This window comes from Lontra canadensis, unplaced genomic scaffold (genome assembly GCF_010015895.1).
Source record: "Lontra canadensis isolate GAN:19392208 unplaced genomic scaffold, GSC_riverotter_1.0 scaffold138, whole genome shotgun sequence".
Lineage (NCBI taxonomy): Eukaryota > Metazoa > Chordata > Mammalia > Carnivora > Mustelidae > Lontra > Lontra canadensis.
Genome location: NW_022631132.1, coordinates 362295 through 377344, shown reverse-complemented (window position 1 = coordinate 377344; position 15050 = coordinate 362295). Strand labels below are relative to the sequence as shown.

The 15050-nt window shown below is 41.1% G+C and overlaps 1 protein-coding gene across 2 annotated transcripts in view; it reads left to right on the top strand.

Moving 5' to 3' along the window:
* Positions 1-14797, top strand: part of LOC116858520 (fibrous sheath-interacting protein 2-like) — a 70225-nt gene extending 55428 nt beyond the window's left edge. For both annotated transcript variants that reach the window (XM_032843338.1, XM_032843337.1), the window contains 6 exons: positions 1855-2346; positions 3390-3490; positions 4604-4650; positions 9461-9504; positions 12535-12601; positions 14588-14797. In XM_032843338.1, coding sequence (XP_032699229.1) covers positions 1855-2346; positions 3390-3490; positions 4604-4650; positions 9461-9504; positions 12535-12601; positions 14588-14718 — 882 coding nt within the window. In that variant the 3' untranslated portion in view covers positions 14719-14797. The remainder of the gene's footprint in view (positions 1-1854; positions 2347-3389; positions 3491-4603; positions 4651-9460; positions 9505-12534; positions 12602-14587) is intronic.
* Positions 14798-15050: the final 253 nt, after the last annotated feature.

Sequence of the window (15050 nt, the reverse complement as noted above, 5' to 3'; positions counted from 1 at the left end):
GGGTTCTCAAAATTACATTATCATTTACTTGGTAACTTTCATTTATATATAAGTAATTCCTTGGGCACAAGATCTATGTGTCAAAACTATAGACAATTACCTCCAAGTCATTACCTCTTAATCATCTGTCAGTTTTGGCTACCTGCTTTTTTCTTTCACATCCTTTATCAGTACTTTAACTATCTCTTTATAGCCCACAGAACGTTGGAAGAGAATAGCTAATCCAAAGCAACTACTGCTGCTACTCACACAAGGGAAGCAAAAGCTGTCTCAGGGAAAACAAATGGACCTAGCTAGCCCAGTTAAGACAGATGCTTAGCAGCGAGGTGCACAGTGGTGCCGTCCATCCCCAGTGTAGGCATGGAGGTTTCGGAAAGAACAGGAGACCAGTTTAAGGAACCCAGGCAACTCCGAGGCTAGTCTTTGGTCAGGAATCCATAAGCAATGCTTCATTTGCTATTCTGAGTTACTAGAACTTCCCAACACACCAGACACATGCCTATCAAAGACTCCTACAGTGACACATCCTGGACCCATCAGGGCGACTTTGAGCTTTTGAACCACTATTTCCCTCCACCAGCACAGATCATCAAGACTGATTATGTTTCAGTTTTTTACAGGATTTCTTCTTTCATTTTGTTTTGCACAAGAGCTACCACTGTAGGGCAGCATTTATCTGAAACTCTGATTTGCAGTTTTACAGAGATCTAAGATTGATAACCCAAATTAATGTAAAGGTTCTGCAGCATCATCAAAGGCTACAGAAATGGAAAAGTCATTTATGACCGTCTTTTCCTTGATCTGTCTTTCCCATTGCAAAATGGAAAGTGACATTTGACCAGGGAGGTGAGGAGGAATGAAGAGTTACTCTTTGAAGCCCCCTTTGGAAAATATGTTAAGGGTTAGAATGTGTGGAGGGTGAACATGCAAAGTCTTTCACAATCATGTTTTAAAATCCAGGTCAGCCAATACCTTGTCTTTTGTTCATGAAAATATCTACATTTAGGTTGCTTTTATGATTTGTTCTCTCACTAAGAAGTTTAGAAAAAGATGTCCTGTCTAAGTCTGTCACAGAACTTTCCAGGTAAATGACGAAAACAGAATGTAATTACAGTATTTGTGCATTTTGCATTTCTTGACAAGTAAAAAGTAAAACTTGAACCAAAAGACAAAACTTATTAGGGTTCCCTTCTTTGGACTGGATGACCTTATTCTTTAATGTAAAAAAAGGATTACTGAAATGAGCAAATATTGCTTATGATTTTTATTTATTTTTTCCTTTAAATATATCACTACTCAAATATATATATATTATATTATACTATATTATATATATATATTTTATGAATATAGTATCATTTAGTGTACACCTTAGTTTTATTTACCATAAATCCAGAAAAGAAGTTCATGATGCTTATAGATAATATCAGCTGTTGATTGGAATATCAATTCCACCGTATTTACTGCCATTTCACATATTATATTATATTATATATATATTATATATAATATATATATAATCTATATATGATCTATATATATAGTATAATATCATATATATAATCATAATATATACTAATATATTATACTATATATAGATCATATATAGATTATATATAAGATTATATATTATATATATAATATAATATGTATATAATATATATATTTGAGTAGTGATATATTTAAAGGAAAAAAAATATATATATATATATCACCACTCTACCAGTAAGTGGCATTTGAGGATAATTTTACTAAATTGAAACTGAAAAGCAAGTGAAAATTGCTTTATTACTATAGAACCATAGGAAAAATGACTGAGGCAGTAGTTTTTAATAATTTTCTCTTCAATTCCAGACTGCTAGTAGGAATTCATTTCAGAACTTAATAAAGCCTGACATCACCAAAGTGGAGCTTTTAAAAGATGTCCACAGCAAAAAAGATCTTATCATCCGTTTGGTAACTCATGATATTAATCAAGAAGTTTCAGAAAATAAAGTGGAAGAGGGCTTAACTTCTGATGAAGATGAAGTTGTTTTACAAGACGTTGTGAGAGAACTTCCAGAAGACCCATTGGAAGATCAAGTAAAAGAAGACATGAAGCCCATTATGAGCACAGTGGCTTTTTCGAAGCCACTGAAGAGCAAGAGAAATCTGAAAAAATTTTTGTCACTAGGAAAATGTTGTCAATGCAAATCCACTGTAACTACAAATAATACTGAAGCATCACAAAATCAATGGACAGAATCTGAGGAGACACAACGAACTGTTTCTAATGTTGATGTGACTACCTCCAAATCTTTGACCGGCATCGATTCTTCCTTTTGGAAGAGAAATACACAACTAAGTGTAAGTGACAAACGGGACTCTCAGTGACCGGGTTTCTGTAGAGAAGGTATAGAGTTTCACGAACTTAGCTGAAGTCATTTTCATTTGGTAGGAAGAAGAGTGCATAAACTGAATCTGGGCAGTCTCTCCCAACTTTGCTGATATTTACAATAAAAGGGAAATGATTAACGGATGAAGTTAGAAGCCTCAATTGAAGAAAAATAGATCACAGAAAGGGTCCTAGGTTAGTTAGAAGGACAAGAAAAACAGAAAAAGGAAACCACTTAGGAGAAATGCAATCTAATTATTTAAAATCGTAGATTTAAATTTTTTGGTACTCTAGCCTATAAATATTCACTGGGAGTTTTGTTTGCAGAAACTCCATGCCAGTGGGCAGGACCGGAAGGTGGGCTGGAGGAGAGTAAAAAGATTCATGCAAACTCAGCCTATCTGGGTTTGAATTCTGTCTTTGCCACTTAGTAGCTACACGACATTTGGGCAAGTTCCTTAAGCACATTTTTCCTCAAAAATTATTTACCCAACTTGTCGAAACATAGCAAGTTATTCAAAGTATGTTGAATATTCCTCAGTCCGTAAGTCCCACTATCACTCTGACACACAGTGCCTTTCCCGGTTCTGTATCCTTCTAGTGATCGATCAGGGCCTTATCATCCTCTTGGCTTAGCCTCACCAAAAACAGTGCATTGTGCATGCATTTGGAAGATACATGTGAGTTAGGATTTCCTGGTGAGGCGATCCCCTGGATTATCCGTTTGCAGGGATTTCCAGGTTAACCCAGACACTGCAGTGAGCCAGAGAAAAGACAACACAGAGCTACAACTCTGGCCACTTCAGAGGCTCGCCAGGACAATCACCTCAACACAAACTCAGATCTGTTCATTAGGATCTATTTATTAGGAAGCCATGTGAGATTTTAGGAGCAAACACAGTGTGCCTGATCAGAAGTGCTGGCTATATGGATAACTAAGGAAACATTATGGGATATTTTACTTAAGTTATTACAAAATCTCCTTTTAATAATTATCTGACTTGCACTTTTCCAGAGAGAAGGAAGGAAACCTACTACTGAACCAGCATATTACTTCCTACATAGAATTATGAGTTCATCCTCATACAGTGAAGAGGAGCTGCCCTCATTTTCTAGGTACAGTCAATTAAAGCAATATGAGTTGGCTAAGAAAATAGAAATCCAAAATGAAAATTATGTTGATGTGAAACATGGGCCCCTCAAGTAATCATGTGAGAAAGCCAGTGTCTCGCCCCTCAAACTCCCCTCACTCCTTCCCCTCGTTCTCCTCTGTGGTTACTTCTTGGGCCTCCCCTTTCCATGTTCTCTCCCATACCTATTTATCTGGTCTCTACTTCCTTCTTTCTAGTATAGTAGTCTAGTTAGTATAGTTAAAGTCTTTAATGTTTAATGTTAGATTTTGGAACCTAAGAGATAGGCCCTGGCTCAACAGTAGTTCCTGCACTAATGGCCCACCTGAAGGGCTTCCTACTTACTTTCCTTATGTACCTAAACACTCAACAGTGTGGCTCTGTCACAGGGATCCCCGAAATGGAGGGGTTATGTAAGTTGGAGCATTCAGGGAAGAATTCTAAAAAGCAGTAGAGTTTGAGTTGGGCCTTGAAGGGTAGATGAGCTTTAGACAAGACCATCCAAATTGGGGAAGACTATAAGAGAAAGGATGGGCTCTGCAGTATTTATAGGAGACAAAGAGGGAAAAAAGTACATGTACACTTGAAGTCTGATTAATACTTTTTCTAAAATAGCCTTTTTCTAAAAAGTGCCTAAAATCGTTCCAATGTTTATAAGAATATTCACTAACTGGGAAGGGTAGCACTTTGTATCAGGAGAAAACTAGGGTATAAGGAGAAAAATCTACCTGATTATAACTATATTCTTTTCCACTTGGCAAATGAAATTAAGGTTTCTTTTTGACCTGATGCCATTTTAGGACACCTACCCCTGGCCCACCATTAATCCTTTCTCCCTTCATGATTGCTATAACATACATAAGTAGTAAAGCAGGTGACTCTCAATTATTTGTGCTACTGGAAAAGAAGAGGGCGCATAGAAAAACCAAATAAAAGTCACTGTAGCAGTCATTTTCACTTGATTTGAGAACTCGAAGACATACCATTCTAGATGTACTTCTATATGAATAATGATTTTGACAGATTGTTCTTTTACTTAGCCAGCATTCCTTCATATATTAAATACATAGAAAATGAAATGTCTTTTATCTTTTTTTAGTGATGAGGATGATCGTCGCTCAGACCCAAGTGCCAAAATAACAGAAGGTTGGATTGATTTTTTTTTCTTAGATACTATTTAAAGGAGACCTTGTTGTTTGCATTGACAAATTTTCCTATTAGGGAACATGAAGTTAACACTAAGTTTTCTAATAGGTTGACCTACTTTGGGGGAATAGTTAACATGAGCAAACAAGTTTACTTTTTCTGAATCACTAAGATTTCATTAATAATTTTGGTATAAAGTACATGGTGTGATATTATGGGTTTAAAATTGCCATGCTCCTGTATGGAAATACCCAGGAAGTACGGGTTTATCACATCTAAATGTGGACTAGAGCTCAAGCTACGAGGATTTAATCTCTGAGTGTATCCTTGCTTTGTAGGACTAGCTTAGCTCTAGTAAAATATCTTTAAAAAGCTTTTTATTTTTTTAAGATTTTACTTATTTATTTTTGAGAGAGAGAGAGAGCAGTAGCATGGGGAAGCAGGAGAGGGAGAAGCAGACTCCCCACTGAGCAGGGAGCCCAATGTGGGGGCTCCATCCTGGGACCCTGGGATCATGACCTGAGCCAAAGGCAGACTCCTAACCAGCTAAGCCACTCAGGTGCCCCCAAAAGCTTTTGAAGCTAAAAATTAAACCTAAATTTATTTGTTTATGTTAGAATCTGGCTAGGGTAGACTCCACTTTATCTTTTGTCTCTGTTAGAACTGACTCATTTAAATATTTACAACTTGAGTTTTTAGTCTCCTGTTCTGTATTTTTAAAGCATGAAATAATATACAGTTTTCAAATAATTATTTTTCCATGTGATATGACCATCTCCCAGGGTTTTTTTTTTAAGATTTTATTTATTTATTTATTTATTTCACAGTGAGAGTGAGAGAGTGAGAGAGAAAACGAAAAGGGGGAGGAGCAGAGGGAGAGGGAGAAGCAAACTCCCCCATGAGTGGAGAGCCCAAGGCGGCGCTTGATCCAAGGACCCTGGGATCATGACCTGAGCCAAAGGCTGAAGGCAGACACTCAACAGACTGAGCCACCCAGGTGCCCCAGTCCCCCATTCTTTTAAACTGCAAAGGATCAATGTGGTTCTCACAGTGGCAGCACTGGCCTAGGGTTGGGAGTATAATGTTTACTATAAAGGTGGCTTTGAAACAGAAACTGCAGGACTGGAGTTGACCTTGATTATTTCAAGCCTGCAACTGACTCAAAAGGTTATTCAAGAAAGCTATCCTCTTCATTTGTAAGTGGAAACATTAATTTTAAAAATGAACCATAGGGGCGCCTGGGTGGCTCAGTGGGTTAAAGCCTCTGCCTTCAGCTCAGGTCATGATTCCAGGGTCCTGGGATGGAGCTCCACATCGGGCTCTCTGCTCAGCAGGGAGCCTGCTTCCCTTCCTCTCTCTAGGCCTGCCTCTCTGCCTACTTGTGATCTCTGTCAGATAAATAAATAAAATCTTTTTAAAAAATGAACCATAGAGTATTGTTAAATTTACCAGAATTCCATGAACAAGTCAAAGTCAGAAGATGAGATAACATATCAGTGGTGTGCAGCCTGCAGTATGGAATCATCATTGGCTGTTAGAGCCAGAAAGAAGCCATCTAATATAACCTCATTTTAAAGATGAAGAGCCTGAGGTTCAGGGTCAGGAAATGACTTGTCCAAGGTCATACACTGAGTCAGAGTATAAAAGTATAGATCCTAAGTGTCCTAAATCTAAATCCATTGCATTGTTTTCCTCAACTTCATTGCACTACACTATGCTTAGTTCCTATATCCTTCAGTAATATTGCACCTGTCCAGTTGGCTCAATCACATTCAACAAAGAATCTCTGAGCACTTTCTTTGTGCTAGATATGTTCTGAGTTCTGGAGATAAAGCCATGAGTAAGAGAGAAAAAGTCCTTACCCTCATTCTAACTTGGGAGGCAGGGGGCAACATAAACACAATAAATCTAGATAAAAATAAGTACTCCGCTCCCATCTCTCACAGGGTAAAAGCCAGTGGCTTACAAGGCTCCACATGGTCTGGACAGCATTTCTCCCTCCCCATGACCTCTCAGACCACCTCTCCTGTTCACTCCTAATCACTCCTATGCGCGCCTAATCACTCCACTCCAGCCACACACACCCTCAGACATGCCAGGCATTCTCCTTTCTCAGAACCTTTGCAGCTGCTAAGCTGCCAAAAAACATTCTTCTCCCAGGTATCTGCATAGCTCACTCCTCACCTTCAGATCTTTGCTTAAATATCATCTTCTAAGTAAGGCCACCTCTGAGCACCTTCTTTGAAATTGCAACCCCAGCATCCACTGCCACCCCAGCACTCCCTATCCTCTTGCCCTGCTTTAATTTGTTCCCCAGCATTTATACTATCTGATAGATTGTATGTTTTTATTGGTTTGTTGGCTGTCTCCTTCCCCTAGAATTTAGCTCCATGTGGGGAGGGGTTTTTGTCCACTCTATCCCCACGTACATAGAACACAGGCACATTGTAGGAACTCAGTAAATATTTGCTGAATTCATGAGTGAATAAGATGAAAAGAAAGATAGAGAGTGGCTGACTAGATTGGTCAGTCTAAGAAGTCCAGAAACATCAGACCTTAATGACAAAAGGAAGCAGCCACAGGAAGATCTGGAAGCACAGGATCCCAGGCACAGTGTATAGTAAGTTCAAATACCCTAGGATGGGATGAGCTTGACACGTTAGAGGAAAAGAATAAAGGCCAGTACCTAGAGCCCAGTGAGAAGGAAAGTGGTATGAGATGGGGTTAGAGAGATAGCTAGGGGTCAGATCATGTTAGGGCCTGTTATAGACAGTGGAAATGACCGTGGATTACGTTTTGGGTCGCTGTAGGAATCCTGTGGAGGACTTTAAGCAGAGAAATGATAAAATCTAATTTATGAATTTAAAAAAATCACTCTGGCTATTATTCCAAATAGTAAGAGTGAACTAAGTAGGGATAGGATTAAAGCAGGGAGAACAGTTAGGAGGCTTTTACAATAATCCAGCCAAGCAATGATGGTGGCTTGAACTAGGGGCATAACAGTGGAGGTAGTAAAATGTGAACAGACACAGAATGTATTCTGAAGGTAGAATCAGCAGGAACTGCTAATGGAATGGATGTTGGCAGTGAGGAAAATAGAAAAATCAAGGATGATTCCTACAATTTTGGCTTAAGCAACTAAGTGGCTTGTGTTACCATATGGTGAGACAGGAAGGGAAGCAAAGGTGGAGAGGAGAGAGGGAACAAGAATTCTATTTGGGCTGTGTGAGATTGAGGCCATTAGACACTCAAGTGCAGAGATCACATGAACAGTTGGATAGTTAAGTCTAGAATTAGTGGGAAGGTCAGGGCTGGCAATACAAATTCTTAGTTTCATAGAAGAGACAATAAAATCTCAACTTGACTCTGACCATCTGGAACTCTCAAGTACCTGGAATTTTTCCATTCCCTCTATCAAATCAACTTCTTAGATATATCCAGAAGGAATGCCATGCATTTAGCCTAGACACTTAAAAATTATATTGGAATGATGGCCCAGGTAAACCCAAATAGTCCCAATCACCAAAGAAGTCAGTTCAAATATGTACAGTATACAAGACTCCCTAAGGTAGGAAAGTACAGTCAGACACTTTTGAACAACTACCAACTGATAATAAAATTGAGTGGATATTCTGGTTAACCAGGTTCATCAGATAATTCAAGTAATGGGATCTCTCTCATATTCAAGGTAACTGAGGTTTTACTGTATTTACTGTATTTTTTCTAGAATCCTTGGCCCAAAGGGTAATCCAAAGAGAATGTTCTCATCTTGGTCTTTTATGATTACACATATATAAATGTATGTCAAATACACATTACTTCATCTGGTCTGCTTGTACATATGAGGAAACAGAGTCAGAGAAGTTAGAACTCACCAGAATTCACTGAGCTCTAGACAGTGAAGCTAAGATTCAAACACAGTTTTTCTGACTCCAAACAAGTCCATTGGTCTTTTTTTTTCATCTTCCATATTCTCATAATTCTGTGTATTTTACTCAGTCTTGAATTTGTTTTAATAATTTTTTAATCATTTTCTTATTTATTTTCAGCATAAGAGTATTCATTGTTTTTGTACCACACCCAGTGCTCCATGCAATCCGTGCCCTCTCTAATACCCACCACCTGGTTCCCCCAACCTCCCACCCCCCCACCTCTTCAAAACCTTCAGATTGTTTTTTCAGAATCCATAGTCTCTCATTGTTCACCTCCCCTTCCAATTTCCCCCTCTTTTTACTATTGGTTCCTTCGCTGTGGGCCTTTTTCAGACTTCCCTCTTGGTATCATATCTACCTCCTTAGGGCAACTTTCAATGGCTGATGTCTCCTGGAATTCAGGATAATGCCTCAGAGCCCTCCCAATTTTCACAGAAAATAACCATTTCCGAAGACCAGCCACCTTCCTTTCTAGCGTTCCTTTAGCTGGCAGTCTCATGCAATTATTTTCAACTGTCTACAATAAGAGAGCTATAGGGGTCCTTAGAAATCACCCTCGGCCTAATTTCTCACTTTATGATGAACAAAGAAGCACACAGAGTTTGAATGGTTGTGCAAGGATCCAAAAGCTGGTCAAAGCCTGCCTTTCCTGATGTTCCGGCTTGTGCTCTTTCCACCACATCATGCGCCATCTTTCCCAGTTTGGGAGTAAAGAGCCAAGACCTGTACCCAGAATTCTAGGGATCTCACCTCTTTTCAGCTTTTTCTGTTTGCCTAATTTCTGCAATTCTTTACTAAAGATATTGAGGTAATTTTTGTGCCAAAATTTGTAAATGCCTCTGAAATAACTCTTTTCCAATATTGTATTTTGACCACAGAAAGTTTTGAATATCCAGATCTGGAGAATGCAAGCAGTATTAAGGTAAGTATTTTTCACTGATCCCTTATTGTGAGCTAGTGAAGCCCTGACAGAAGTAAGGGACTCCCTGAAAATAATGGACTGCTTGTGTGTCTTGCTGAGGGGGCCTCAGGAAGCATTCCCTTGTCCACACCTTCCCACACACAAATCTCTCCCAGCTGGGGCCAGCCCCTGGTGCCTGAAAATCCCTTCATGGAAATCCTCACATTTGGGTTAAATTATTATCTTTATGCAGATACACAAAGTAAGCCACAGCCCCCTTAGCACCTTAGAGCAATGCCACTCAGTTTGGTTCCTGTAGCCTCTAGAGAAAAGCTGAACAGGAGTGAGTCACAGTGCGCTCCCAGGTAGGCCCAGGCAAGGGACCTGGTGTGGGCAGGGAGAAAACAGATGCTTCGAAGAGGAAGGGGCACTGCTTGAGGGAAATGAGTGCTGATTCCAGCTACTTCCCAATGTTCCTGAGCAATGACGCTTCATGGGCAGCTTTCCAAAATTCTGGCCGACTCCTCAGTGTGATCCCAAGAAATTCCCCTTCCCTAGGGTGCTCTTAGGAAGTTTTCAATAATGGTTGAAACCATAGATGCACCTGGAACCTCTCCTCTGTTTTGTTATCACTTTTGCTTTCTTCTAGGTTTACTCTAACTGTTCCCCAGTGTGTGTGTACATACACCCTCTCATACATCCATCATCAGTTTTCCAGAGACTTCTCATTTAGCAATACTAACATCTATTTGACCCTCAAGCATCACTTAGAGGCCTGTCCGGAGGCCTGCTGACAGGCTTTTCCATTGCTAAGCTGATTCCCTGGCTCATCGTAATTCTTCTTGCTGATTGTCCTTCTCACTTGCTGACTGTTTTCCCAGTGTAAAATTAGAAAGGCCTGATCCATTAAGATATTGAGCATTCTTTATCGAGTAGCACAGAAATTCCTGCTTGCATTCAGCTCCAGGTAAACATTAGTCAGTGCACACATGAGTACATACACTCTTCAGTGCCAGACACAGAAAAAGAAGCCATCATGTTTCCCTTAATGCCAAAGTTTTTACCGTAGTCTACAGGCCCTATATGAGCTGCCCATCCTCTCTCTTCCCAACCCCCTTTACCCATATGTCACTCTGTTACCCCTCTGTCCACTCACTGTCATTCCTCCAGCCTCACTGGCCTCCTTACTGCTCCCCTAAAATGTGAAGCATGCTCTCACCTCAGGGCCTTTGCACTTGCTCTTCCTTTGCCAGGGACACACAATTCCCAGATGGCTGTGTATCTTCCTCCCCCTCTCCTTCCAGTCTTTGCTCAAAAGTCACCATCTCTGTGAGGCCTTCCCTGACCACCCCATGTAAGATGGAAACACACACACTATCCTCCCTTACCCTGCTTTATTTTTCTTCATAGCACTAACATCACTATTCAGTCAATCATTCATTCATTGAATAATTTTTTATCAAGTGCCTACTATGTGCCAGGCACTGAAGATCCAGCAGTAAAGAAAGCAGACAAATATTCCTGCTCTCATCCTCTGGCAGACTTTATATTCACTTGAATATAAGCTTCGTGATGGCAAGGGCTTTGTTTTGTTCATTACTATATGCCCAGCACCTAACACAGGACTGAAATAATAGTAGATGTCCAACAAACCTTTCTTTTTTTTTTTTTTTTTTTTTTAAAGAAAAGCCTTAACCATTAGAGCCAAATCTAGTCTCTGTGTTGGGAGATCCCTAGCCCTCTCCCCATCAGTCGGATATATGCCATATTTGGGAACTACTGCACAGAGCAGAGGTTCTGGATCCTGGCTGCACATCCGAATCATCTGGCAAACTTTAAAAACTGATTCCCAGGCCTCAGCCCCAAAGATTCTGATTGGTCTGGGTGGCAGCCTGGGCCTTGGGAGTTCTAAAGGGTGCCCAGGTGATTTTAATGGCTGACCAACATTGCAAACTCTTGCCTTAACCTACTCGTGTCAGGCCATTCAGAAGCATCTGTCCTCCCACTCCCCACCCCCACCTTCCTTTCTATCAAGAGCGCTCAGCCTGGCTGCACATAAGAGTCATCTGGGCAACTTAGATAAATGCTCGCCCCACCCTCAGGGGTTCCTGTTCAATTGTGGTGGGGCCAAAGCATGCCTATTTTTAATATTTATCCAGATGGTTCTCTGGTGCTGCTAGTGTTCAGAACCAGTTCTTTAGATTGTCCCCATCCCAGCTGATCCCTTTAAATATCCTGTTTCGCAATGACTTAATCCATAAATTGCCTCGAATCTTCTTAGAAGAATTAGAGTCAAATTTCTACAGTAATACTCTGCCCTCCACACCATCAATACAAAACACAGTTTCTCTCATCGTGCATGCATTTATGCCTCAGTGCATGGATTTGCCACTTCCTTTATAACTGCCACCACGACGCAGTGGCTACCCTGCAGCCTAACCACTTCTCCCAGCCTATTTTGTGCCCTTCTGGGGTCAGGCCACTTCTGCATCCCAGGTGATAAAGGGCCATAGAGCAGAGCCAGCATCCGAGCCTTTCCCTGCCTTACCACCTCCATGCTCTTGCAGCTGCACACTAGTCCCTGACTTGCTCCACACCTCACAGTTGTTAAGTTTAAAGGGAGATTGGGGCAGTGAAATGGACATCCCTTTTCCCCCTTCTCCCCTAAAGACCCGCCAATCATTATCTTCTCTCAGAGAAGGATCTAAAACATGCCATTTATTCCAAGCCCCAGGAGGGAGGGGGCATGCATGGCTGGCACTTTCTGCAACCTGGGACACTTGAGCCCTTGAAATGATCCTACAGGGGCAGTGCATGACCAAGTCTAGGGCCAATCCTGGGTGTCATAAGTGGCAAAAATCATGAGAAGTTATGCCTAGAAACAGCCCAAATCCCAGAGAATAACTCTTTGAGACTGCAGAGCACCAACACTGGGGTGTACAAGGGCCACATGGTTGTGCTTTGTCCCTTGAGGGTTTCTAGGCATTTCTAGTGTTTGCTGTCCAACAAAGGACAGAGGCTTAAGCTAGTATTTCACCTCTGTCTTGGCAGTTTATCACCCTCTATCAACGCGAAAGTGCTCTGGCCGGCCTGTATTCTTCAAATGATGGCATTTCAGGTACAATGTATTTATCATTTTCTAGTAAACCTCTCGATGATGTCATTCTAAATATATTCACTCCCCCTGCAGTGAGTGGCTCCTGCCTTGCACCCTCCCCCACCACCAATGTGGTGGTTGAACCAGTATTACTTACTTACTACTTTCAATGTGGGGTTGAACCAATATTACTTACTGTGTATACAGATTGTGGTTTGTGAGTTGTTATGTAGTTCCCAGTTGAACCTCCCAGCAAAGGGGTGACAGTTCCTGGCAATAACATTTATCAGGTCTCGGCCACATACCAGGCATTCTGCTAAGTGCTTTTCTCACATCCACCTGGTGAAGCACCATGTCCCAGGGCAGTGTCCCAAAGTGTTGTCAGTGACAGCTCATTTGCATCAGGATCACCCAGGATGCTTGTAGCACATGCCTCAGTCCTCTAACTAAAAGTCATTGGCTTGCTTTTTCAGACTGTGGATCTCTCCATTCAAGACTTTTGTCTTTACCTCTTCAGATTTTTACTTTTTCCTAATTTCTAGGTGGTTCTTATTTTGTCAGCTACTGGCACAATCCAGTACTGCATTCTTAATTTGAAAAGCTAAATTTTCCCCCCTTATTTGGGAGGAAATGTGTTGTCTCCTACCTTACTTTTAATCATCGATTGTTAAGATTCCCAAGGTTATACTGCTGGAGAAGATTAAAAGCTAGGTAACTGCAAAAGCTAGAGGAGAACTTTGTCATTTACTAGAAACAAGAAAGTATGTGCTTTATTGCCCTGTGTTTTTTCATGACATCCTGTCATGATGCATCAGCAACACAGATAAATGCTTGTTTCTGTCCTTATACAGTAATCATTCTGTTAACATAAACTATGATATGATTTCCACAAGTGGTGCAGAAAAAAATGGGTCCAAATGGAGACTCTTATTGGCTCCACAAGTCCTTTATAGCTCACACAACAAACAGATCATTTGGGGTCAGTCAACTGAAAATTTACCCAAAGCGAGTCAGAGATGATAACATCTTTTAATGCACTGCTGCTTTTACCTGGACATTCTGAAACGGATGCCCACACTCCTGAGAACTCGAAGTTACCTGTTCATGGGGAATCAGTCCCTCAGGCTGTTTTGGATAGCTATCGATGGCATGAGGGAGAAGGTGCCGCTGAACTGGCTCAAGAAGCATCAGGGAGCGGGGAGTACAGAGCAGCACATCAGAGCCTGCACTCTAGTGCCAACCTGGCCACCTTCCGTCCTCATCTAAAGTCACTAAGGTCCTCTGAGATGAGGCATCCGACCTCACTGAATGTCTCTGGTTTCCTTCCCAGGCATGTCAGAAGGAGAAAATAGAGTGTGTTATCATGATGAGTACTGAGTAATGTACAGAATTGTTGAATCACTATACTGTATTCCCGAAACTCATATGCCACTGTGTGTTAACTACACTGGAATGAAAATTAAAAACTTAAAAAGGGGGGGCACCTGGATGGTTAAGCATGTGCCTTCAGCTCAGGTCATGATTCCGGGGTCCCATATTGAGCCCCACATCGCATTCCCCACTCGACGGGGAGTCTGCTTCTCCCTCCGATCCTCCCCCTCAATCATACTTTCACTCTCTTTCTCTCTCAAATAAAATATTTAAAAAAAACTTTTGGGGGCACCTGGGTGGCTCAGTGGGTTAAAGCCTCTGCCTTCGGCTCAGGTCATGATCCCAGGGACCTCGGATCGGGCCCCACATCGGGCTCTCTGCTGAGCAGGGAGCCTGCTTCCTGCTCTCTCTCTCTCTCTGCCTGCCTCTCTGCCTACTTGTGATCTCCCCCTGTCAAATGAATAAATAAAATCTTTAAAAAAAAAAACTTTTGAAGAAGACTGTGAAAGCACTTTAAAACTCAAACGTTATTACATAAATGCTTCTTTCTGAATCCTAAATCATCAACCCCAGCCTCACAGTCTTAATTGGAAAGCCCAATAGATGACCACATTTCTCTTTTTGGTTTGTTCACAGATGCTGATAAGCCCAGTACTTCCAAACACGGGTCTGAAATGATGAAGAAGGTATCATCGGCTCTGTCCAAAGTGTTTTCAAGATCCAATGCCAATGTTTCCAAATCTTCCTCACCCCCACCCCACCCCTGACCAGGACAGAAGCTGAGTCCGCAGCACCTAACATCAATAAGGGTGCTGACCTTCCTCAAAAAAATAAATGGTTTTTGAACCATGACATGGTGTCCTACACACCGATTCTTATAAATACTTTTAAATTCTTATAAATAAATAAGAGCGAAGAGTGTACACAAAGGCAGCTGGAGAAAAGAAGGGTTTGATAAATGTTTCTGCTAGGCATTTGGCACAAAAAGAGGGACTCTGCCTCCCATTGAGATTCATCTGGTAACAGGATTCAGTCTCTGCTTTTGAGGGCACTGAAGCATTGCTGGGAAGAGACTAACTTAAAAGCAAAAGGTTAACAC